Here is a 24782-nt window from a genome sequence, read left to right on the forward strand (position 1 = left end):
AAAAAAGGCCTGAAATTCAAATTTTGTATGGAAGATCGACCGGATCGACCCTTCGCGACATATTTTTTTTAATTTGCCCTATTTCTATGTTGGTCAAGTAAATCTTGTCAGTAAACAGTGGAACACAAAAAACTATACTCATCCTTTTCTTTTGGGTGCTAGTACTAGTGTAAGACAAAGATAGTATGATTCTCTCTGTCTATGTTTGAAATGAGACATTCCCTCGGCAAACTATATCAATGGCAAAACTGTTTTGAGCCTCATTTTTATGAATAGACATTAGAAAAACTGGCGTCTACCTAAACCAAATGACACAGATAATAAATATTGTGCTTTATGTGAATAAAAATAAGGTTGCTTCTTATATGCCATTGTTTCGTTTATGTCAAAAGAATCAGTTGTCAAAATCCACGTTAGTTATAAGGTGTAACTCGCTTCTATTAAAACGTAGTGCAATAAAAATAACATTATAAATTATAACATTTTTATAAAACGCGTTATCAGGAGTGGAAAATTTGTTAAGAAGTTTCTGTCAGTGACTAGTTTAACTTAGGTATGTAACATAGAATTATAGCAAAATAATATGTCTTTACAAGCATTTTCCCCTCATGTTTGTTACCAAACTGAATTCCTTTCCGTGTTGGTGTTAACGTGGTGTTAACACCAGGAAGTTATCAAACTGTATTGTGTAAATTGATGAAATTGTTTTCGTCTTGGACTTCGCTTCAATCAGGTTGATTCATAAGCAACACAACACGCCTCCTTACTTGCCGTTGTACACGAAAAACTGAGGTAAATAATTTGATAACCTATGGGTAATGATAACCTCAGTTACATTGGTCTCGAAATATCCGGTATAACACAGTAAGACGTCCTTAAAGCAGTTTTAAGCAGTTTATGTTCATAATGAACCAGTTACTGCGATTATTTTTGATCTCTTCAACCCCATAAACAAATAGTGTACTGTTTAAACTATTTAAATCCAGTTAACACTCGTTTCACGTGTTTGTATCGGGCCAATTATTTGTTCCTATACCAACATTACTAATTATAGAAATTGAAGTAAACATGATAAATAATAATTTTATTGTTCGGTTAATGTGACCTGACTGACCTGTTACCGTCAACAGTAGGCGATGAGGCAAATCATTTGCCTCCGAGTTGTCAGTACAGTTCTGAAATCCACAATGAGAAGTCATACGTTCTTTGATTCCTTGGGCTCGGCCAGGTAATATATTAGATTAATGACCTCTGCATTTTCTCCGCTATTAGTTTATTTTTAACCATAGTATTTTTTTATGTTGTGTGGTTTTATTAATTTGTTATTATTCTTCATAGCTTGGGTTTTATTTACATTCTGTCTCAAAATTAGACAACCTCCTTTTATATCAAATCTTCTTTATGGCCATTTTATCATTGTGTTAATAGCTTAATGTGTTTGTTTTATGAGTTTTAAAATTATGTTTTAAATTTTTCGTTTTTGTTTAGCATCATGGCCCGAATCCTTGATGGCAAGGGGCTTGCCAAAGACATCCGCAATGAATTAAAAATCAAGATCCATAATTGGATGCAACAAGGTCACCGGGCGCCAACCTTGAGATGCATAATAGTTGGAGATGACCCGGCCAGCCATACTTATGTCAAAAATAAGATCCAGGCTGCAACAGATGTAGGCATTCAGGCAGAAACTATAAGATATGAAGCTAATTTGACCGAGGAGGACCTTCTCCTGGCTATTGATGTATTGAATGCAAGCTCTGAAGTTGACGGCATTTTAGTCCAACTGCCTTTGCCCGGCGGCATTGATGAGAGGAAGGTGTGCAATGCTGTGGCTCCGGAGAAGGATGTGGACGGCTTCCATATTGTCAATGTGGGGCAGCTGTGCCTGGACATGCCAACTATTGTTCCTGCCACTGCTTTGGCTGTTGTGGAAATGTTGAAAAGGTATTTTTTTAAACCTAGACTTGTGAATGTAGTAATCCAAATAATAATCAAGATCATTTTTCCAAGCATTGGCTTACCAAACAATTTGGATGCTTGGTTTCAAATTGTATCAAGGCAGAAATTACTTTGATATTTAGTGTTTTTGATTTTTCATGATTTTCAAGTCGTTTTCATTGTTTATTTGACTAGTAAAATGTTAACTTTTGAACTTGTACTAATCTTGACACAGCTTGTTTAACATTCTTCCACTTTTCTGTACAAAATTTATGTTTACTTGTTTCAAAATTGAAATTATTCATTTGGCAAAATGTAATTGAACTAGAGAGATTTAACTTCAAATTAAAATATTTTTTTAGATTCAAAATCGACACCTTTGGCCGTAACGCAGTTGTAGTCGGCCGTTCAAAGAATGTCGGCATGCCAATTGCCATGATGTTGCACAGTGACATGAGTCATGACAGTGGCCTAGGCATGGATGCCACGGTCACCATCTGCCACCGGTACACGCCTAAAGAGAAGCTGGAGTTCTACTGCCGAAATGCTGACATTATTATTACAGCAACAGGTAGGTAATTTTTTTTAATCATTAGTTTTAATCTTCCCCATGCCTGCTATTTTGTATTCATTGCCAAAACCTTTTTTCATTTTACAGATAAAAGTAATTAAGGGCCACTTGCACCATTCACTAACCCGGAGTTATCTGGTTAAACCTGAAGTTATGGTTACCAGTACAATTTGACACTGGGTTAACGGTTTAACCGCTTTACCCCGGGTTAGTGGGATGGAGCAAATAATTGTATGTGGAAATAAAATATATATTTTTTTTTAAGTGGCACTTAGCAATGTAAATAATGAGCCTGCAAACCTTACAAGATTTTACAAATTAATCAAACACTTCACTGCCCAATACAAAAGGGGTTTTAGCTTAGTTTTTTTCCATATACAACCTAGTAGCAACCTATGCCCTTAACTCCTAAATATATAACAGTTAATTAACATGACTAATTTTAATTATTTTCATTTAGGTGTCCCAAAATTAATCAAAGCTGACATGGTGAAGCCTGGAGCTACAGTCATTGATGTTGGCATCGTTAGAGTCACTGACGATGAAGGGAAGACCAGACTTGTCGGCGATGTCGATTATGAAGGTGAGTTTTACAATATTCCTATTTACCACAGAACTATATTAAGATAGAAGAAAAAAGTGTACGTACCTCGCGTGGCGAAACTACGACTCGGTGGCTCAATTGCTCGCCGCGAACTTCAGTCTGCTCCCGATAGATGTCTGCTTGCGACGTCAGGTTTTAAAAACAAAATGGTTTCTTGCGCAATAATTAACTGTTCAAACACTACCAATAAAGTTGGAGCTGTTAATGGAGGTATTTCCTTTCATTGGTAAGTACAATTTGTCCTTAAATATCTGTTATTGATTAAAAAACTATTTATTTTATTATTTTCATCAAAACAGTAGCGGGCGATTGTGTGGCGTGCGTTCAAAACCAGCGATGTAAAAATAAGCTATTCAAACTGTCGAGCACTGTCGGAGTCACGTTCAAGGTCGATTTCTCATTTTTTCTGTCAAAAGTAAGAATAGTGCTGTACACTGCGATTTTCTTACTCGATTATTAAAATCGATTTTGAAAACAGACGAAATGATAATTACGTTCTTATATTATTATGCAGTTATATAATGTACGTAGTGAAGCGCTGGTGGCCTAGCGGTAAGAGCGTGCGACTTTCAAACCGGAGGTCGCGGGTTCAAACCCCCGGCTCGTACCAATGAGTTTTTCGGAACTTATGTACGAAATATCATTTGATATTTATACCAGTCGCTTTTCGGTGAAGGAAAACATCGTGAGGAAACCGGACTAATCCTAACAAGGCCTAGTTTCCCCCTCTGGGTTGGAAGGTCAGATGGCAATCGCTTTCGTAAAAACTAGTGCCTACGTCAATTCTTAGGATTAGTTGTCAAGCGGACCCCAGGCTCCCATGAGCCGTGGCAAAATGCCGGGATAACGCGAGGAAGATGATTATATAATGTACGTAGTGCAAAGCAAATATTATTAACAAACAGGTTATGGTTACTTCTATATTGCAATTTTGTTTTAGTTTTCCGAATGATCCTAATATTAAAAAGAAATGGATTGAAGCAACTGGTCGTAAAAAATTGTTTCCTACGCAAAATGTTACACGCTCGGTCTCTCTACAAATTGGTGAACTCTTTCCTTCTATCTTGATATAGTTCTGTGATTTTTATTTTAAAATTTAATTCGGGCAACAAGGCCCATATTACATATACACAGGCACAGGCAGACTGGCGAGGAATTGTATCAACATCTTCTTGCTGCGCGGGTATTGCTAACTACCCGCACTTGATCTTGATTATTCACTTGTACGCTAGGGTTGTCACTTTGCCTACACACAACACTCACGACATCCGATGGTATGTGATGGGATGTTTTTCCCCCTTACATTTACTAATTACTGGATATTATATAATTCCTCACCAGTCTGCCTGTGACCACGAATGTAACGTCACGTTCCAAACGTCAGGCCATAAATAAACGTAAGTTTTTACGCGATCAAGTCCCGTGTTAGTTTAAAGTTTTGTTTACCAGTGTTGGAAAAACTGACGACTTGCCAAATGTTTCAAAGAACATGAGTAATAAATGTTTGTGTACTAAATACATTTTTAGCAGAACTAAAAATTATTTAACAGAGTTAATTATTTAACAGTTAACATTTTATGAAATTATCAACTTTGATATATCATAACCAGTTACTCGCGTGCAAATAAACGTGAAATAAACGCAATATAAGTAGTTACTAAAGTACATAATGAATAGAAAAAATTGTAACTTTCTAGCTTAATGAATTTTAAATGTGAAAATGGCTAAAATATTCTAATATCAATTCAGGTTATCGAACCTGGCTTTACAATTACATCAATTAAATACATTGACGTAGGTTGGGCTGTTAAAAATTAAGACCATTAAAGTAGAGTCCCATTAGGTACCTTTTATGAATTTTTTACTGCTGTACGTACTCGAACACTTATAATTATAGCACTTAACAATATTAATTATTGATTGATCGTTTACTTTTAAATCTATAACAATAGGTAGCGGTATTATAAATATGTAGAGTACTCTTAGTGCAGTTACTTGATTAGTTAAGTCTAGCAACAGACTTTGTTAGAAAAAATACATTAGCATTTTTATTGCGAGACCTAACTTTATATTATAGAGGTTTTTTAATGAGCTTCAGTAAAGTATATTTTGTTGTTTATTTAAGCGTGATTTACATAAAAAGTAGTAATTCTTCATCAAGTCAGATTTTTAAGAATATTACTTTTGTTCAAAAGTATATATTTTGTTGTTTTTACAATTTGCCTTTCTCATAGAACTGAACTCGCTAGCTCTCGGTCGTCAACCCTCACTCCTTCACTTCATGTACTAACGTAGTATTTTGTCCGCAGAGGTGAGCAAAGTGGCCGGCGCCATAACGCCCGTGCCCGGCGGCGTGGGCCCCATGACCGTTGCTATGCTCATGCATAACACCTTCCAAGCTGCCCAGAGACTGCGAGATGCTGAGATGATGCAATAAGTTGCAAGTAAAATACTATCTTACTAGTGAATTTTAATAGACATCGTGTGGACATTTTTCATTTGTAAGTTACAGGGCCAGCCAATATTGTATTTTGCGTTATTGTTGAGAAACTTTTAATTCCCATTTTTTTTTTGTAAGCCATGTGATGAGCTAGACCTTTCAATATCCTACAGTTTAATAGTGGTTTCTTCATATCTTTTTAATTATCTTTCAGATACAGATAATTTTATTATTGGCTGGTACGTGTAGGTACTGTATAAAAATTTTTTTTTAGGATTTCAAGATTGAGCTATTTTAAACTAAAAAAAATGTTAATTTGTTAGAACTTTTAACAGTGTTAACTTTAAATTACAAAATATGTACCCTATATTTTGTAATTAGGTTATGTTTATTGGATATATTATTATAAGAATCTCTAAATTGAATGGATGTCTCTTCTACTTTTTTTAATTCTTTATTAAAGGGCTTTTTCGAGTGAACGAATATGTCGCCCGTCTCTTCTATTTCGTACTTTGTTCGTACCACAGTGCCTTACTTAGTTATGATGCAATTTTGAAAAGTATTATATAGGTTATTATTACAATTTAAATACCTTGATGGTATCGCTATATAATTAGGTTAATGCTTTATTTTATTATTTTAGTTATTAAGATGTAATCAGCTGATTGGTTTTTTATTTGTAATCAAATAAAATCAACACATTCCTTGTTATATTATTGGTTAATCTTAAGCAGAACCGTTGTAATATCTCAAATAGTTATCTTCAATAAACTCACTGCTAAGGGGCCCACTGACTATCCCTTAAGGGGATAAGTTCGCCTTTGTACACATTTACTGTATTCTCTCTGTGTTATGTACTTGTTTTGTGCAATAAAGTGTTTACTACTACTACTACTATATCAGTCCGCCGGACGATATCGGCCTGTCAGTTAGAAGAAACATTTGACAGTTCCGAACAACTGACAGGCCGATATCCGGCGGACTGTTAGTCAGTGGACTCCTTTACCATGTACTTGTTAAAGCCCTTCAAGAAAGCCAATACAATAATTTATTGACGCATCTGCGCCTCATAGGGCTTACTAAATCATTTGTTTAACCCGCTACGTGCGTCATTGACCATAAGTCTGATAACTCATGCCGTAACGACTTCCATATTTAATTTACCTATTCCATAATGGCTGTGTTAAATCAATTTTATCGTTTGTTCCATCACGGTATTAATACATAATGTTATTGACTATAAATTATATATCAAGTTAATGATAAATACATTATTATAATAAATTCTTGTCTTATTGGCTAACTAACTCCCTTTTTCATAAAATATAGCTTAATTTTGGCTCTTTTTAACCCTTTGAACGTCTATTATGTGCGGCGCGTCATCGTAATCTTCATCGCACGAAGGTTAACCTACTCGACGCCGTGTCAAACACAAAAGCTGTCCACTCGGACGCCACGCCACCGAAGTGTCAAAACTAAAATTGACCTTTATGCGAATGCACGTAGGTCTATGTTAGTCTGTGGTCTGTGACGGATTAATCGGTCCTTTGCGTTGAACCTACGCTGCCGATATATCTACGTATTGGATTGTAATGAAACTTTGCACATACAATGACATGAGGTATATCCAGAGATGGGCATTAATCGATTAATCTTTTAGTTAACTAATCAATCGATTAAAAATATCAATCGTCATTTTTTAATCGCGATTAATTTAGTTGCGATTAAATTAGTTGTGAGAATGTTCGACTAACAACTAAATTAGTTTTAGTTTCAATCGACTAAATTTCACGATTAAATCTATATTAAAACTACGTAGTCGCCCGTTTTTGCATTTTTTATCTTGCAATATGTAACTACAAGTACGTATGTATGTAACATACGGAGGTACTCGTATGTTGTAACTATGTTAGTTTGGGTAGAATTTTGCGACTTATTTTGAAGCAGATATCTTCATCCGATTGAGCTAAAATTATGTATACACGTTTAATTTGAAATGCTTGAATGACAATGCAAATAATGCCATAATATTATTATAACGATATATTGGTAATAACGACAAATAGCGAAAAACTGCATTGTTTACAAATCGCAAACAATAAAGTAGGTTGGTGAATTATTAATACTTTGAATTATACGATACTGAGTAAATATTAGACATAGAAACTATCAATATTTTGCTGTCTCTGCCAATAGTAAAACTCTTTTTAGTGTCTCGCGGTGACAAAACAATGGGATAATCCTACTTACCTGGAACTGGAAGTTGTTTGTTGCATTTTGGTGCAAGTGCCGACGCATCTTCTAAAAATAACACGTTCTATTGAATCATCTGCATGTTGTTTATTATCTACGCGGTCTATTTTGTTTTCAACGTGTGGTCATTAAACTTACTTACTTTAGTAGCAAAATAATAGTGAGAACAGATATCACTCCTTAGAAACGGTCAAAATATCGTAAGTAATACATGACTAATATTGTCTTCGGTTACCGCGATAGTTACTCATGAAATAAAACTATGAAAACGGATTATATCGCGTATATTGAATTTATAATACATCCCGACGTTTCGAACCCTTTACAGCGTTCGTGGTCAACGGGTGACTGAGGAAAAATTACAAAGTGCAAAAATACCCACATACTAAAATAATGAACAATCATAGACTATAAACTTTAAGGCTGGTTTTGCATGTACAACCAGCCTTAAAGTTTATAGTCTATGATTGTTCATTATTTTAGTATGTGGGTACCACGAACGCTGTAAAGGGTTCGAAACGTCGGGATGTAGTATAAATTCAATATACGCGATATAATCCGTTTTCAGAGTTTTATTTCATAATACATGACTATTTTATTTTTAAACATCCGTTAAGATGTCCTAATCAGTCTGTCAACATAGTCATACCGAGGTATTCTATTCAATTTGCTTCTAACATTAGTCGCGAGAAAATAGTCTAACTAATTAGTCGATTACAAAATTTAGTTGTCCGAAATCAATCGGCAACTAATTTAGTTGCAACTAAATTAGTTGCACTCTATACAACTAAGATTGATCAATCGTCGTTTTCAATCGTCAGTCGCAATTAATTCTTGTAATCTTAATCGTTAGTCGATTACATTTTGCCCATCTCTGGGTATATCTAGTCCTGTAATTAGTTTATATAGCTTTAGTTTATAAAACAAACGAAATAGAGCAAAAACAAGTTTTGTATGAAGAACTTATATTCGCTGTATTTTTTAAACTATGGTATCTGAAGCTACATATTACAGGACTATATAGGTATACCTTATATACCCAGAGCGCTGGTGGCCTAGCGGTAAGAGCGTGCGACTTGCAATCCGGAGGTCGCGGGTTCAAACCCCGGCTCGTACCATTGAGTTTTTCGGAACTTATGTACGAAATATCATTTGATATTTACCAGTCGCTTTTCGGTGAAGGAAAACATCGTGAGGACACCGGACTAATCCCGACAAGGCCTAGTTTCCCCCCTGGGTTGGACGGTCAGATGGCAGTCGCTTTCGTAAAAACTAGTGCCTACGCCAATTCTTGGGATTAGTTGCCAAGCGGACCCCAGGCTCCCATGGAGCCGTGACAAAATGCCGGGACAACGCGAGGAAGATGATGATGATAGGTATACCTTATTCTATTGTAAATACAAAGTTTCAGAGAAATCTACCTAGTCGTTTTAAAATGAGAGCGTTACTATGTTTGTATGGAGAACAGAGCTTGCTGGGGACTAGTGGGGACTCTCTCTAACTAATCGAGAATCGATAGATATACCTTATCCTATTGTAAGTATAAGTTTCAGAGCAATCTAGCTAGTCGTTTTAAAAGGAGAGCGTAACTACGTTTGTATGGAGAACCTAGCTTGCTGGGGACTAGTGGGGACTCTCTAACTAATCGAGAATCGATAGATATACCTTATCCTATTGTAAGTACTAAGTTTCAGAGCAATCTAGCTAGTCGTTTTAAAAGGAGAGCGTAACTACGTTTGTATGGAGAACTTAGCTTGCTGGGGACTAGTGGGGACTCTTAACTGAATTTACTTCGTCATAATATACCTACCTATGCCTAAAACCGTTAATTATTTTTATTTTCCCGCATCTCCAAGAATCTTAATTAACATTTTATGAACAGGTGTTTCATTTATTTGATTGTACTTACATAATTAATCACCGAAGATATTGGTTGACAGTACATCGACGCGTAACTACATAATTAATTCGCTATTTCAAAGATCTAGTCAAAGAGTAAACGCGTATAATCGTCGAGTTTTTCATATACAATTCTCAGATCACGCAACCTAACTTACGATGTATCTATCTCGTTTTTAGTACTTAATAACATAGTAAGACTTAGATTAAACATCGATATTTATGTAGGTACCTAGTACTTACTTGGTACTTACCACCACCACTGAACCACCACTGAACGACTAGGTTGCGCCCTAGCAACCATTGTTGGTGGGAAGAAGAATTCCCTACCTAGTTAAGTTAGAGTCAGTTTCTAGGCAAAGGCGATAACGATATCAATCTCACAAAATAAATAATGTTCGTAAGCTCTTTGTCTATATTCACAAGAATGTCAAATAATACGCATTGTTCTACCTCATATTACAATTTAAGGTTATCTGGAGTAAGAAATACATTTTCCATTAGATTCACCACATTTTCTGTGTGCAAGCGTTCGCGACATGGGATGGGGAATCCGAGGTCGTATTCCGAAGCTTACAATGGAAAAACGATTTTACTGAGATTTAATAGGTATACGTGATTTTCTCTTTCATTTGGTGTTTCTTTCATTATTGAGATTTTAAACTTTTTATAATAGGTACCTACTGCGAATGGTGGATAGCGGTCATGTGGTATAAACTACGGAACCCTAAAAAATGATACACACGACAACATTATATGTAGGGAGTCAGGGAGACTTGCCCAGGCGGGAGACTTAACGTGCCATGATCGAAATATTTATTTCATCAGCACTTCAATATCCGACTTAGTGAGACATGCATGCCAAAAAAGAAACATTTTTGTATTGACCCATTTTTTGAAAATGCTTCAAGTCTCCCATATGGGCAAGTCTGCCCGACTAGCCCTACAAAAGGAAACAAAATACTTAAACGTCTACATATTTAACACCTACCTAAGGTAGGTATTCATTATCTCCGCCAAAAAATACGCTAAAATATACGCTTTGAGATCCCTACAGTTTAAACTTCACTAGAAAGACGTAGATATTTGTAGCTCACTATCTTATTGGTATAGAAGCACGTCTCATAACATAACAATGCATTTCCTCGATAAACATTTGCAAACCGATCCTGGGGACAATTTTGTCAGCATGTACCGGTATCACAGATCACCTAGACCGGTATCGTACATACACCACAGACTTCATACATTCATACGTATTGATCAGTTGCTAGCGGACATTAAAGGGAATACCTAATATTTTATTTTATTCTTTTTGACGTCTGTTTTTAGGGTTCCGTACCCAAAGGGTAAAAACGGGACCCTATTACTAAGACTCCGCTGTCCGTCCGTCTGTCACCAGGCTGTATCTCATGAACCGTGATAGCTAGACAGTTGAAATTTTCACAGATGATGTATTTTTGTTGCCGCTGTAACAACAAATTACTAAAACAGAATAAAAAAAAATATTTAAGTGGGGCTCCCATACAACAAATGTGCGTTTTTTGCGTAATGGCACGAGTCCGACTCGCACTTGGCCGGTTTTTTTCATTTATTTATAAGTTTTTTGTGAAATAGGTAATGGTCAAATAAGCTTAGCCGTTAACCCAGTATCAAATTGTACCGGTAACCATGGTAACTCCAGGTTTAACCGGTTAACTTCGGTGAATGGTGCAAGTGGTGCTAACTCGTGTAAATAAAAAGTACATAATTATCTGCAAAAATTTAGTTTTAGAATTGGATGTCGGATACGATAATATAGAACTAAAACCTAGAAAGTTGATTTTTTATATTAATTTAATAAATAATATATATTGTTCAAAAGATAGCACACATGCAAAAACGAAAATACATGACGACAAAGGGCATCCTATTAGATTCACCAAAGATCAACCAACATCCGATATTGGATCGGAAATTATGAAAATGCTTCTAGTGTTGCTCGCATGGTACCTACCTAGCATTTTACAAATTTTGAACCTTATAACTACTATCATAATGCTTAAAAATGCGAAGTCTGCTGGAGGTACTCTGAATGGACACCCGCTGCAAGTTGCAAGACGATTACGAACGTTTACATTGCTTCCCGTATCCTTACCCTCTCAACTTTATATAAGACTTAAAAACTCTATTCAAATATGGACTTTATATTGTACCGAATAAGGTTGCTTTTTAAAGTTTAGGTTTGTCGTGGTATACGAGGTTGCGGAGGTGATAAATGATATGTGCATGACAATGAATTGGCAGTCAAAGGAGATTGTTTCACAGGTCGAAGGAGGTTTGTTTTGATGGAGTACATGGTACATCTTTGTTTTGTTACAATTTAGTTGGAATGTAACACCAATTGACATTAACTGAAGAAATACTTTCAAAACAGAACAAACAGCTGAAGGTTCAGAAGCTCTGGTTATACCCAAGGAGTGTGACGAACGCGAGTCTACTTATGGAGGTGATAGTTTTCAATGGCTTTGCGAAGAAGGAAAATGTCGTGAAGAACCTGGCCGTAAGGCCTTTCAATATAAGCCTAGTTTTCACTGAGTTTGAAGGCCCGATAGCAGTAGCTTTCATAAAACGTAGTGCTTGCAAAACGTTACTTAAGTTTAATAGGTTACCAAAGCGGATTTCGGGTTGCTTCAGAATGCAACCGAAAAAAAACGGTAAGATGAGTAGGACGAGGTTTAGTTGATGAACAAAAACATTCCATAACAGGAAGGAAAGGGAACTTGAGAAGGGAGACCGTTTTTTGTCGTATTTTTTTTTATACATACCTATATTAGTAGATAAATAGTAAAGCTAGTTTGATTCGCTGCTACTTTTGATCCCTACTTAGTTGCATTAGTGATATCGTGACGACAGAAGACTAAAATGAACAAAGCTTTTGGTCGCGGATAACTTAGATAAAGTGAATGCTGCTACAACAGCAACACAGCCTTTCTGCCACTGCATTAAAGTTCAATTTCGCCTAGCTTGTATCATTTTTACTACACCTATCTCGTTGTTCATGCTCGCATATCCAACAATCGCTACACCTCTTAATTACCTCAGCCAACTGAAATCTAAAGCAATATATTCCGCCACCTATGAAATAACTTTACATAATTAAACGCGGTTTTAGGGTTGCCAGACGCTTAACTTTTCTAATATTCGTTTCGTAAGCAGTGCCTAACGAAAAGCTGTTTCAACTGTTTGTAAAGCTTGGTTTTGTTTCGAGAAAGATTACGCCGGTATCTCAGCTGCTAAGTCACAAACAGTCAAAAACACACGAACATTTTCCCACCTGCAGAGGCAACGCTCAATGCGGGTGCGTGCGGGGTGTTAGGATCGGCAACGCGCATGTAACATCTTTAGTGATGCAGGCGTCTATAGGCTACGGTGACCGCTTAGTATCAGGCGGGCCGTATGCTTGTTTGCCACCGATGTAGTATTACAATAAAACGTGCTTGATGCGTGCGTGTTTGTTACACTTCTGCTTAGCTCTACTTTGTTTTTTAACATTTATTTTTGAGATTCTTTTAACTTTCAAACTTTTTTGGGTAGTTCTGTTACAGCTGTTATGCTTGGTAAAGCCGAACAGCAAAGCGAAAGTCGCCGGTACCCACTAGGGACATTTAATTATTTAATTAAATCAAAATTTCAAGAACTCTAAATTTGCCCACGGTAACCCTACAGGTTAGTTTTCCTCATTCTGTATGCACCCTCCTTTCCACACATTGCCGGCACTTTAGTGGCGACAGTGAAGCTAACCGTTTTAATTCGTCGTCGGGGAGACATGGAAATTACACTTACACGTATTAAATTCAGTTTATCTCTTGGGGGTGTGAAATAATATGCTCAGATTAAATCACGAGCAGCTTGCGTGATTTCGCGAGTGCCGTTACGTATTATTTGAACAGACAATTTTATTTTAATATGTTAATGATTTGAACGTAAAAGTACTTTTCAACACACCAGGTGGTAAAGGCTCTCTTGTTTGTTCAAAAACTGATAAGAAAGTTGCATTTTATTCACATGTGAGGCAAAGTGATCAAATCCAAGTTTGAGTTGTTTTCTTATGTTTGTTGGGAGAATTGACTTTTAAAGAATGATATAGAATGGTAAATATTTAATAACATTCATTTTGAATCGATTTGCTTTGATTTTGTGTGGTAATTTACAGTTAGTATTTTCCTTGTGTTGCTGTGGTGAAAAATTTTGTGTTTCACTCGGTGGCAAAATTTGTTTAACCCTCGTGTCTTGAAACCCTCGCAACGTTCAAGATTACATTTTTAGAACCACTCGCTACGCTCGTGGTTCAATTTTGGAATCTTTCTCTTACTCGGGTATCAATATTAGCACGAGAGGTTGAACAACAACATTGGCCCCTTATACAACAAATAACTATAGTAAAATGACCCCTGGTACCTAATGTATAAACGGTTTCAATTTCATAAGCTGAATTGACACTTCCTTGAGTTTCTCTTGAGCCTGATGCCCTTGAGTTGGACTGCCGCCTGGCATGGCATTAGGAGCAGGCTCCTAATGGCCCTAGGGTAATAAAAACGTCCCTGCCCCTGGTTCCAGGTTCTAGGCCCCTGGTTCCACCCCTTTTTTCACTGCCTTGGTATAAACTTACTACACGCATAGATAAATTAAGAGGAACGCAAAAAAAAAAAATACTAATTTTGAAATTACTTTAGGTGCTGTAATCCAGTAACTAAACCTTTTTTTGCTTTCCTCTAAATTTATCCATGAGTATACCTATATAGTTCCGCTGAATTTTAGCAAGGTAGGTAATAAATAAAATAAAATAAAATAAAATGTATAGTCTAACCAACAACATTACTCCCTAAAAAGTGGCAAAAGTAAAAAATGTAGACGAGAAAATTTTAACACTTAGATTTTTTTTTATAAAATATATATGCAGTTTATTTGTGTGGTGAGTGTCGTGGTATCCACAATTTTGATTTGCTATGGCTTATCAATTAATTGATGCAATAAGTAGTGGTGTCATATCACATGACTCATATTATGTGATTCAACGAGAGGAAAACCGTGGTGTATCAATTGCAATATAAGAATCCCTATTACGCGCGATACAATTTACCTGATCCTATGACTTTTTACGTAGCCTCCAACACCCTTATATTATTCTTCGCTCCTTTCAGGTAGGTTTATTCAGTAAGCAAAATATCCATCAACGACAGTACCACGGGTATACACATGGGGGTTACTCCTTTGACTTTCTCATAATACCGTGTTTTGTTACAATATTGAAGTAATCTACTCGGTCTCTACGGACGTCACTTACATCTGTCTGAAGCCTCATTTTCGAATATTCATTTGACGTATCTAAATAATTTTGAAAACTTATTGTATGCGTATCTCGTTCGCTCTAAAGCACTGCTACATTTTCTACGAGTTCAACGTAATGATTTCAATTTTGAATTAGCATTATTTTAATTTTCAATTACCTAAATAAGCAATTATTAATTGAAGGAAAAAATTGCCTGCGACTATTTTTCACCATAGTGATCGTCAATGAGGAGCAGAACTGCCAGATGCTTGGCTCCAGTAATAAGGACAGTATATGTACAAACTAACTGTCTAACAGTTTCGTTGTTCTCATTTTCATATACTTATGTAAGTACTTACCATTTTCCGAAACCAGCTGCTGAGAGCTGTCCGTCTACAAATGACATCTAATAGTAACCGTAGGTAGGTAGGTAGTAGAACATTTTCAATCACTCCACTCTCGTTTAGAATTGTAATTGATTGTTTAATTCTGAATGAACTGGGTTTGTATTGTCACCGCGCACGGGAGCTCGCAGTAGGTAATTTCATTTTTAACTTAGCGAAGTTTACACATTCTGTTGCTCATCAGACCGACGACTCGTTACGCTAACTAGAGTTTCGCTAAAGCTGTGACTGAATTATTTAAAAGCTTGATCGTGAAAATAGCATACTAGAGAAAAATTTACCCGGTGAAATCTATGCTTTATTAAAATACATATTTACACCTATCTGCAAAAGTACATACCCACATTATGGATGAAGTGGGTATGCACATTTGCGACTCGCTGTACACTACCGCTGTGGCGTCGCTATTATTTGGTCGTCACTTTCTTTGCTTACAAAATGTATGCAGGTAAGGTTGTTTGTACCTGACAATGTCTAGGCGATTTTTTAAATTACAGCTTTAGGTACAAATGCAAATGTTTTGCATTCAGTGGTGAGAATACGTATGTGCCATACGCCACTTAGGTACACTGGTTTGCAGGAGAGCGAAAATAAGCAAAAAAAAAAAATATATTTTTCGGAAAGTTTTATATTTAGGAAATATTGAACTTATTTATCATTTAGGCACATACGTTTACTATGACGACCGGGCCGAGGCGTCGGACATGTAATTTTCTATCATGGCTGATCGGTGATCGGTTGATCACGTGGTGCTCTCGTGGGCCCCGGCCCGTTCTAGCGTGAGTCATCCTTTATTTTATGGTACCATACAAATATTTTGAATATAATGGTAATCATGAAATAAAAGCATTTTTATTATTGCCATATATGTACAATGTATGACTTGACAAAATTTTGGATATCACAATTTTCGTAATCATTTTCTGTTAACAGTGTAATCAAAATTAGGAAGTTTTATTTTAAACCGATTAGTGTCAATTATAGCATATTTTTTGTTATTTTAGAAATCATTAATAAAACGATTTTGCTGAAAAATGTATAGTGGCACAAACTTATTCTCAGCCGACGACATATACGGCCTTTACCAAACTTATGAAACATCTGACGCCTAAATTACTTCATCGGAGTCCAAATTATCCTCTGGACAAACCTAATAACCCTTCATCATAAGACGGGCGCGTGTGGGCATCCTAACGTCATTACACAAAGGGCAAATGGGTCAAGCCATATATTAACTTCATTACAATGCTTCGTTTATATTGGGCTATGTCCGACAATTATTTTTCGTCTCTATTTCATTTAATACGACCCTCATAATTAGTTAACGAAAGGGAACCGCAATGAGTGTTGGGTTGGTGTCGTTTAGATGTTGCGAGATGGAGACGTTATGTGAACGAAAAGATGATACTGTCAGGGCGATGAATTAGTAGAACCAAATATTCGCAGTTGTATTTTTTTTTTGAAAAAATCTTTTGTAGTCTTGAACTTTAACCCTTAATTGGATTTTGTCCGTTATAAAGGACATCTTATAAACATGCCCACAACATTATTTCTAGACGCTCGCACAAATCTCGTATAACGCGTGGCTTATACCTAGAATACCTTTTGCTCAAATGTGCTTTAGACATAGACATAGTTTATACAAGTAGTTATAGACGCGCCACCGAGCGACCAGGGGTAAGACAGAATATTCATATAAAATTTGGGCTGCATAGGATTTTTTCTCTTTCACTTAATAAATTTCTGTATTTCGCCATCGCCCCCTACCTATTATGATACCACCCGGTCGGTGATAAGGACAAAGCATGGCACTATTTTCTCTTTCCTCTTATAGGAATCGCAATAAGACTATCTTTCTCTATCAAAGAGTGTCAGGCCCTTGGCTTTAGATGTGAATTGAACCGTGTTTCTTGGAAAAAAAATCGATTCAAAAACAACCAACTTCCGATGCTATTTTCGCTCGTTGTAAATATGTATTTTTTTGTCAATCTTTCCATCATATATATATATATATATATATATATATATATATATATTTACTGATTATGTTCAATTATTAATCATTTTACTATTTTACGTAGTTAATGTTTACAATAAGTAGGTAGTTATTCCTCCTTATTAGATTAAATGTAGATGTCACTTAAAAAGGACCTAGTGTCAAATTGTACTGGTAAACATGGTAACTCTAGGTGTAACCGGTTAACCCCGGGTGGTGCAAGTGGCGGTAAGGAGTTTAGTATATAAGTAGGGATGAAAACGCCAAACCCTTTAACGTATCCGTCACGTATTTTCTAAAGGAGATTTAGCTTATTCCCCTTCCATACAAAACGCCCGTTCACTGTACAAACAAAGACCTTGTCCCTCTTTGCGGACAAATTCGCTATAGAAACGCTGAATGTAACGTCCCTTTCATTCAAAATTGTAAGAAAACTAGCCCGCTGCATCGCTGAATTAGGGATCCTAATTAATGTTTCAAATTACTAATTGGGGAGTCAAAGTTTTCGTCTTTTATACTTGAAATTGTCAGACAAAATAACGCGCACTTAGTCAAAACTAAATAAAGACTATCGGATTTGTATAAAAAGTTAGTTTTAAATAATTTTACGGTTTAGACTCACTTGTTTTAGTCACTCGCGCGACATGTTTCGGAGAGCCTAGGTCTCCTTTCTCACGCACTAACAGTGCGAGCAGCGTTCACGTCGTCCGTGTATCGCATCGCAACAAAACAAGTAAAAACAAGTAAAAAGTGTGTGTAAAAACAAGTGAGTCTAAATCGTAATCTCAAGTTTAAATTCGAAAATTTAGTTTGTCTTATCTTAGACTCAAAGCCTTAAGCCCGCCCCTAGCTTGTCTACCTAAAAAAATGTAATTAGGAGCGTTTTTCTAGAAAACTGTCAGCGCCACGGACGCGGCGGTCGTCAGTGCCGTAGTGACATTACGAGTACATATTAGATTGACACGTAGATATTTTTTACCGTGGTCGGATAAAACTCAACTCAATTTCTCACAGCCAGCACTAACACTATCACACAGCCAATATCGCTGATATTTTTGAGCAGCATTGGAATCTGCAAAATATTCTGAGCACAGATTTGTCACCGCATGTCCAATAAAGTTCAGAAATCGCACCAACTGGCCCATTCTTTCGCCGCTTACCACGACGTGTCAACGCTATATTCATTGTCCTTTTCGATTATTTGACGGTGCCTGTAAGAGTAAAAGAGAGAAGAGTTTTGAAAATAAATGTTGGTAGGTACCCGGATTGCAGTGAATAGGGTTCTGGAGTCAGCAGCAAGCGGTGCATCTGCTGAGTCACGCCGCATATTGCGCTGGGCTCTATCACAACGCTTAACCAGAACTTCGATTTATATCATCCGGTTTATGCGAGACCTCTGTTTACTTACAACCGTTACCTACGGACAGGTCAAGTTATAATAGCAATAAACTAGTCGAAAGGAAAATCTCTTGTGAAATAGCCAAGCGCAGACATTGTCAAGCCAAACGTTTATTTATTACACCCTATTTTATTTTGCGTCGGATCGTATTGAGAGGTCTTTATAGATCGTAAATGAAAGCAGGATTTATAGGAGATTAACTAAAATGCTAGGCTTTACGCGAGAAATAAAGGCATGTGGTGATATAAAATACTAGCTTTTGCCCGCGACTTCGTCTGCGTGGAATTAGTCACAGTTAATACAACAATTAAATAAATTAATAAATACTGAGACCGACCTAGTCCCACGGTAAGCTCAATATTACATAGGTATAAATACTTGTATACATAGAAAACATCCAAAACTCAGCAACAAATATTTGTGATAAAGACACAAATAAATGCCCTTACCGGGATTCGAACCCAAGACCTCCAGCTTCATAGGCAGGGTCACTACCGACTAGGCTAGAAGGCCGTTGGATAACAATTCTATAATAACTTATGACTAAATTTAAGCCTAGTCAAAAAGTCCCCCCCCCCCCCCCCAAATTGTCCCTGGCGCAAAGGTGCCCATCACATCAGCCATCAAACTAGCCGCGTTACCTGCTTGCGATTGTCAACCTTTGCACCAAATACGACCACGCGCGGGCGTCAGACCCCCTCTCCATAATTATCGAATTCGACGTCCCACTTCCCTAATAAATAGCTTAGCTAATTGGATTAACGCTAGCAAACGGCTGAAAATGGCTAAGTGAGAAAACTATCAAAACGTTGTTTACTTGAAAAAGTCCGTAAAGAGCAGAAGTTATTTTATTTCCACATTTCGTTTGTAAATTTTTAAGTCTGCCGGCCTCATTCACTACCACCGAGAGATTCCGCATGTTAAAACAACATCTACAATTACATTTCCAATGGCTATCATTGCGGTTACCATTATGAGTCCCTGTTACTCGAAATAAATGAATATCATTTTTTTTATTACAACAGTACCCGTACCACGACTCACTGACATTGTCGACACTGGCATATACGCTAATGTCTACGTAATTTACTTTCTACTTACATGTCATCTCGCTCGCACTAATACGTCAGTACGAGCGAGATGCATAGAAATTAAGTTACGTAGACGTTAGCGTATGTCAGTGTTGAGACTGTCAGTGACTCGTAGTAACTCAAGGGTACAGGTACGTACGATCATCGAACGAAAAGTCACGTGACTATTTCCATTACATACCGACATTATTTTCAGTTTCAATTGGCGTTTTCTATAATATAATTGATTGTCACTTGGTTCTTATACTAATTAGGCTAGGAAATAAAAAATGCTTGGAACACAATTTTTGACTACGTAACTTTGTTTGTACTAGTTAGGAGATGAACATATCAAAAGTCGCCGGCCGTAACCCTGGTGCTGGGGGGGGGGGGGGGGGGGGGAGAGGGGTTTTAAGGTTCCATTTTTCGGTTTTTCGATTATATCTCGGAAACTATGCGTCTGAGCGACTTGGCCACTTAAATAAAATGAAAAGAGATTTAATTTGTTACAAGTTTTATTCAGTCAAGTTTTTCGGTATCTTGTATAGTTTTTGAGATATCCGCTCTTGAAAGTTTATTTAGGGCTCTCATTTTTATCTTGATTATCTACATCAGTGAAGCTGCTAGGCCGGGTTTGGAATCGTTATCGTATAAATCGGGGGTGCTGTATTCATTTATGGTATCAATATTGACACCATTCCTAAGTAAAAACAAAATTTAAAAAAAATATTTTTTATAAAACTCCTCTTTACGCTTAAACCGCCGCGGTTTGAGTCCCGGGTTTATAACCAAAATCATCTTTTAAGGGTGTGAAAAGTGGGGTGGAAACTTGTATGGGCAATCAATAACCGCTGAACCTATTTAAATAATATTTGGGATGGTCTACATGTTTGATTTAGTTGATAATGATACCAAACATGACTTCAAACCTAAATTTAAACAGTATTAACCTCAGGAATTCAACTTCGGCGAAGAAGCTGAATTCCCCTCACACCAAATTTCACACCTTCAAAGTATGATTTTTGAGATAAAAACTATGTTATATCCTGTCTCGGTACTAAAAACATCTATTTACCAAATTTCAATTAAATCGGTTCAGCGGTTTAAGCGTGAAGAGGAGTTAAAAAAAAGTTATTTGTTTAAAGTTTATATGTTTTCACTTCGGAAAGGTGTCAATGTTGATACCATTCATTAATTCAGCACCCCCGATTTATACGAAAACGTTACCAAACCCGGCCTAGCAGCTTTACTGATGAAGATAATCAAGATAAAAATGAGAGCCCTAAATAATCCTTCAAGAGTGGGTATCTCATAAACTATACAAGATATCATAAAAAATTGACCTAATAAAACTTTTAACAAATTAAATCACTTTTCATTTGGTATGTGGCCATGTCGCTCAGACCTATAGTTTCCGAGATATAATCGAAAAACCGAAAAATTTAACCTTCAAACCCCCCTTTCCCCCTCAGCACCAGGGTTACGGTCGGGGACTTTTGATATGTTCATCTCCTAACTAGTCTAAACAAAGCTACTAAGTAAAAAATTGTGTTCGTAGCATTTCCCTCTATACCTTCTTATTGCTTGGCCTAAATGTCCTTATGGTAAATACCTATATAAAGAGTCACCGTAAGTCGTCCTAAGCTGTATGTCATCTAAGTAGTAAGATTACCCTGGCAACCTGGTAAGTTTGGCGGACTTCCCATTGGTTCCGGATCGCACGCCGCTCAAGCGTGCAACCTTCACCAACGAGGAGTTATGGCCGAAGGGTGTCAAGTTCCGGCGGTTCCGCGGCCGATTCACTGACACTGCGGGGTTGCGTAATGCATCGCAACCTGTGATTGCAACCATAATGTGATTTGTAGTGTTTAGTTTCAAAATATATTTTTATAATATGTATGCTAGTTTTAAGGTATCTGTTTATGGGCCACTATTATAGTTGCCTAAAATAAAGATTTTCATTTTATTTCATTTCATTGTTCAATACGTGCATAGCACTGTCTCGCTCACACACAGGAGAGACGTGTCTGTGAACTGATCTGTGTATGAATTGTGTGAAATGATCTGCGACCGGCCCACATCCCGCCCAGCCCAAAGTTCGCCGTAATGGCAACAATTTTGTCCAACTATTAGGGTTAGAGAGGTAATGTTGCCAAATGCGTGTTTAGACTCTTCGAGCTTTGGTGGAGCGATTTCTAATGTAATGAGTTGCCTAAGTCTAGTTTGTTTCAAAATAAAATACAAGAAGTTTCGTAAATAAACATTTTAATAAAAGTCAAGAAAATAACTAGGGATAAAATATAGTTGGTAGCAGTGTGGAATGTCAAATTTCTCTAAAAAATATATGTTACGATTATTATGGTATTGCCACACCTTTTCACGTTAAAGTTGGTGTGAAGTTATCTTAGACAGATTCTACCTACTGATGTTCCCTCAATGTGATGATGATGATCCAATGACTCTACCTACCTACGTGTAGGTGATGATCCAATAACTTTACCTACCTACGTGTAGATAATGATCAAATGTAAATAAAATAATAATTATAGGTACATTCTTGGCAACTCCTTTTAACTGCTAAATTTAGAAATGAAATAGCAAGCTCCTGCTACATACATGCCTCACCTTGTACACAATGGTGAACAGCAAATAATTACCAGTACAAATACAAAATAAATAAATAATCCAAATTATTTGTGTTCCTGCCTAGCTCTAAATATTTAATCTAGCAGGCGGTTTGCCTAGCAGGTGTTTAGAATTTGCTTCGAGTTAGTGGTTTACGAATTGCTTATTGCTTGCAAATATTTGGCAGCCTGAGACTACGAGTAGACTAGTGTTGGTTGAAACTTGAGTCTGTAATTCGCACCTTAAAGACTCGATTAATTTTAGATTTTAGTGTAATCGATACTTGAGTTCTGTTAGAAGTTCCATTGCTTACATTTTAGAGATGTTTCAAATATTCAACTTACATTCTTTTTATATTTAAAGCATGGTGTAGTTAAAACTATTAAATGTGCTTGTGTAAGGTCTTTCGATACAAATTTAGTTTTGTATTTTAAATGCAAGATCTTCGTTTACTGCCAATTTTGTGCAAAGATAGCGTGGTCAGAGTGGAGCGGTGGTGGAGAGAGAGAGAGAGAGAGAGAGAGAGAGTGGTTTCAGGTTGACAGCGACTGGACAGCAGAACAGCAGCGAGCGGCAAGTGATCACGACGCGATACGGCTCCTCGAAGGCGATCTGCCACCGCTACGTCGTTCGCAGTCTCTAGCCATATCTACCAAAAGTATCAAAATGATAATGGTACTATATTATTATATACATTTTTTGAAATCTTGCGGTAATTTTCAGTATCAATCTCGTCGTCGTCGTCTTACCGCGCGGCTGCGGCGGCGCTCGCCCGGTACTAGTTAAGCTATTGGACTAGTAACGCCGAGACGTCTCGCTAAAGCATCTGGTTTACCTACTTCGTCAGTTAGTTTAGCTAACTTGATTTTGAAGGCAAGTTGATTGATTTAGTCGGTGATGTAATTTTGTACCTACATTTGCGAAGGATCACGATCTTACCTTTGTAGCTTTCACCTCGCAAAATATAGTCTAATATCCAGCAGATGCGTAATCAAGTCATTTGTATAGCCAAGCTAAATTGTGTTATATTCAGGTCGATTTTATATCAAACTAACTTTATTTAACATAAACCATTTAGTAAATTTGTTAGTTTAAGATACAAACTAAGTAGCAATCTAAGGTCTAATCTAAACATTAGCGAAGGACAGAAAAAAAAGCCGTTTAAAAATACGGCCAAATTGATGTTCGTCCTTTTTTTAAAGCGATTAAAAATACAACAATCCCTTAGGGCAAGATTCGACTTAAGTAATGCCTAAACCTTCAAAGCAAAGGTTGTTTCTGTAGGTATGTGGTTAGGTATACTACCCTTACCTACATTTTAGCCCTAACGGTCCCAGGTCACAGAGCACCGAGGGCGGAGTAATATGTATACATTTACCTAAATACAACACGTTCTACGCAATATCCACATGTTATAAGAAAAATCTAGAAAATGTCTCTATATTTCCCGCTGACCCATTTAGATTCCTTACCCAATACCAACGTCGTTGAACGTTAATAACTATAACCGTCCCACAATACACAGTACCATCCACCCTGTTAACTGACAAATTTGTAAAGTAAACCTTAATATAAAAGGCGTAAGGTCCATCGATGATCATGATCGAGTGTTGGTGTTAGTACAGTCATGTCCTTAATTCCCGTCCCGCAGCAAGCACGTACCAAGTACACTTGTCCAGAATTATCCTAGTACGTTAATACCGAGGAGATCACGTAACTAACAATACAAGAGCTGCTATATTGGTTTGGGACACTTGTTACTATCACAGTTAGGAAAAATGACTTAGTAAATATTAGGTAATAATATCTAAGGTCTGTTTTTTATTCCGTAGACTAAAATTACGTAGTACCACATGAAATGTAATTTTAGTCTACGGAATAAAAAACAGAATATACATATTAAGTTCATGCGAAAGCAACTGTGAGAAATTATTCGTATCGTAAGTACTCTAAGCTAATTCCACACCGACTTGGCAAGCAGTAGAGGGCTTACCGCGAACCACGTTCGACATGTTGCCTCCCTGTCACACTTACGTACGAATTTACAAGTGCGACAGAGAGGCAACACAGAGCTCAATGTGGAATCTTGCAGTATAAATGTCAGTCCTATGAAAATATCACGTTTACTCGTTTACACCTTAGATTTCGAGCACATGAAAGTCAAATAAGTTTTTGGCAAAAATTTCATTTCTGGTACCTACAAGCTTTTATCGCTGACTGTACTTTTTTTCCACGTGCAACTAATACTCATCGAGACAATTATAAAAACCCC

General features: G+C 36.8%; 1 protein-coding gene across 3 annotated transcripts; it reads left to right on the forward strand.

The window, feature by feature from the left end:
- The first annotated feature begins 448 nt into the window (after positions 1-448).
- Positions 449-5565, forward strand: LOC134748702 (bifunctional methylenetetrahydrofolate dehydrogenase/cyclohydrolase 2, mitochondrial). 3 transcript variants are annotated; one of them, XM_063683470.1, is made up of 6 exons: positions 636-792; positions 1131-1228; positions 1489-1944; positions 2301-2509; positions 2970-3092; positions 5423-5565. In XM_063683470.1, exons 2-6 carry the CDS (start codon positions 1137-1139, stop codon positions 5548-5550), a joined length of 1008 nt encoding a protein of 335 aa, XP_063539540.1. In that variant the 5' UTR covers positions 636-792; positions 1131-1136; the 3' UTR covers positions 5551-5565. The 3 variants fall into 3 exon arrangements, with proteins under 3 accessions (XP_063539542.1, XP_063539541.1, XP_063539540.1); XM_063683472.1 differs by lacking the exons at positions 636-792; positions 1131-1228 and adding an exon at positions 449-553; XM_063683471.1 differs by lacking the exon at positions 1131-1228 and having other exon boundaries at positions 634-792.
- Positions 5566-24782: the final 19217 nt, after the last annotated feature.

The sequence above is a fragment of the Cydia strobilella genome, chromosome 17, assembly GCF_947568885.1.
Source record: "Cydia strobilella chromosome 17, ilCydStro3.1, whole genome shotgun sequence".
NCBI lineage: Eukaryota > Metazoa > Arthropoda > Insecta > Lepidoptera > Tortricidae > Cydia > Cydia strobilella.

What these genes read in the sequence shown, in the direction of transcription:
- LOC134748702 (XM_063683470.1), top strand. Translation starts at nt 1,137, where the DNA reads ATGAGGCAAATCATTTGCCTCCGAGTTGTCAGTACAGTTCTGAAATCC. An exon ending in GATTCCTTGGGCTCGGCCAG is followed by an intron (nt 1,229 to 1,488) that starts GTAATATATTAG and finishes GTTTTTGTTTAG; the next exon opens with CATCATGGCCCGAATCCTTG. An exon ending in CGGCGATGTCGATTATGAAG is followed by an intron (nt 3,093 to 5,422) that starts GTGAGTTTTACA and finishes TTTTGTCCGCAG; the next exon opens with AGGTGAGCAAAGTGGCCGGC.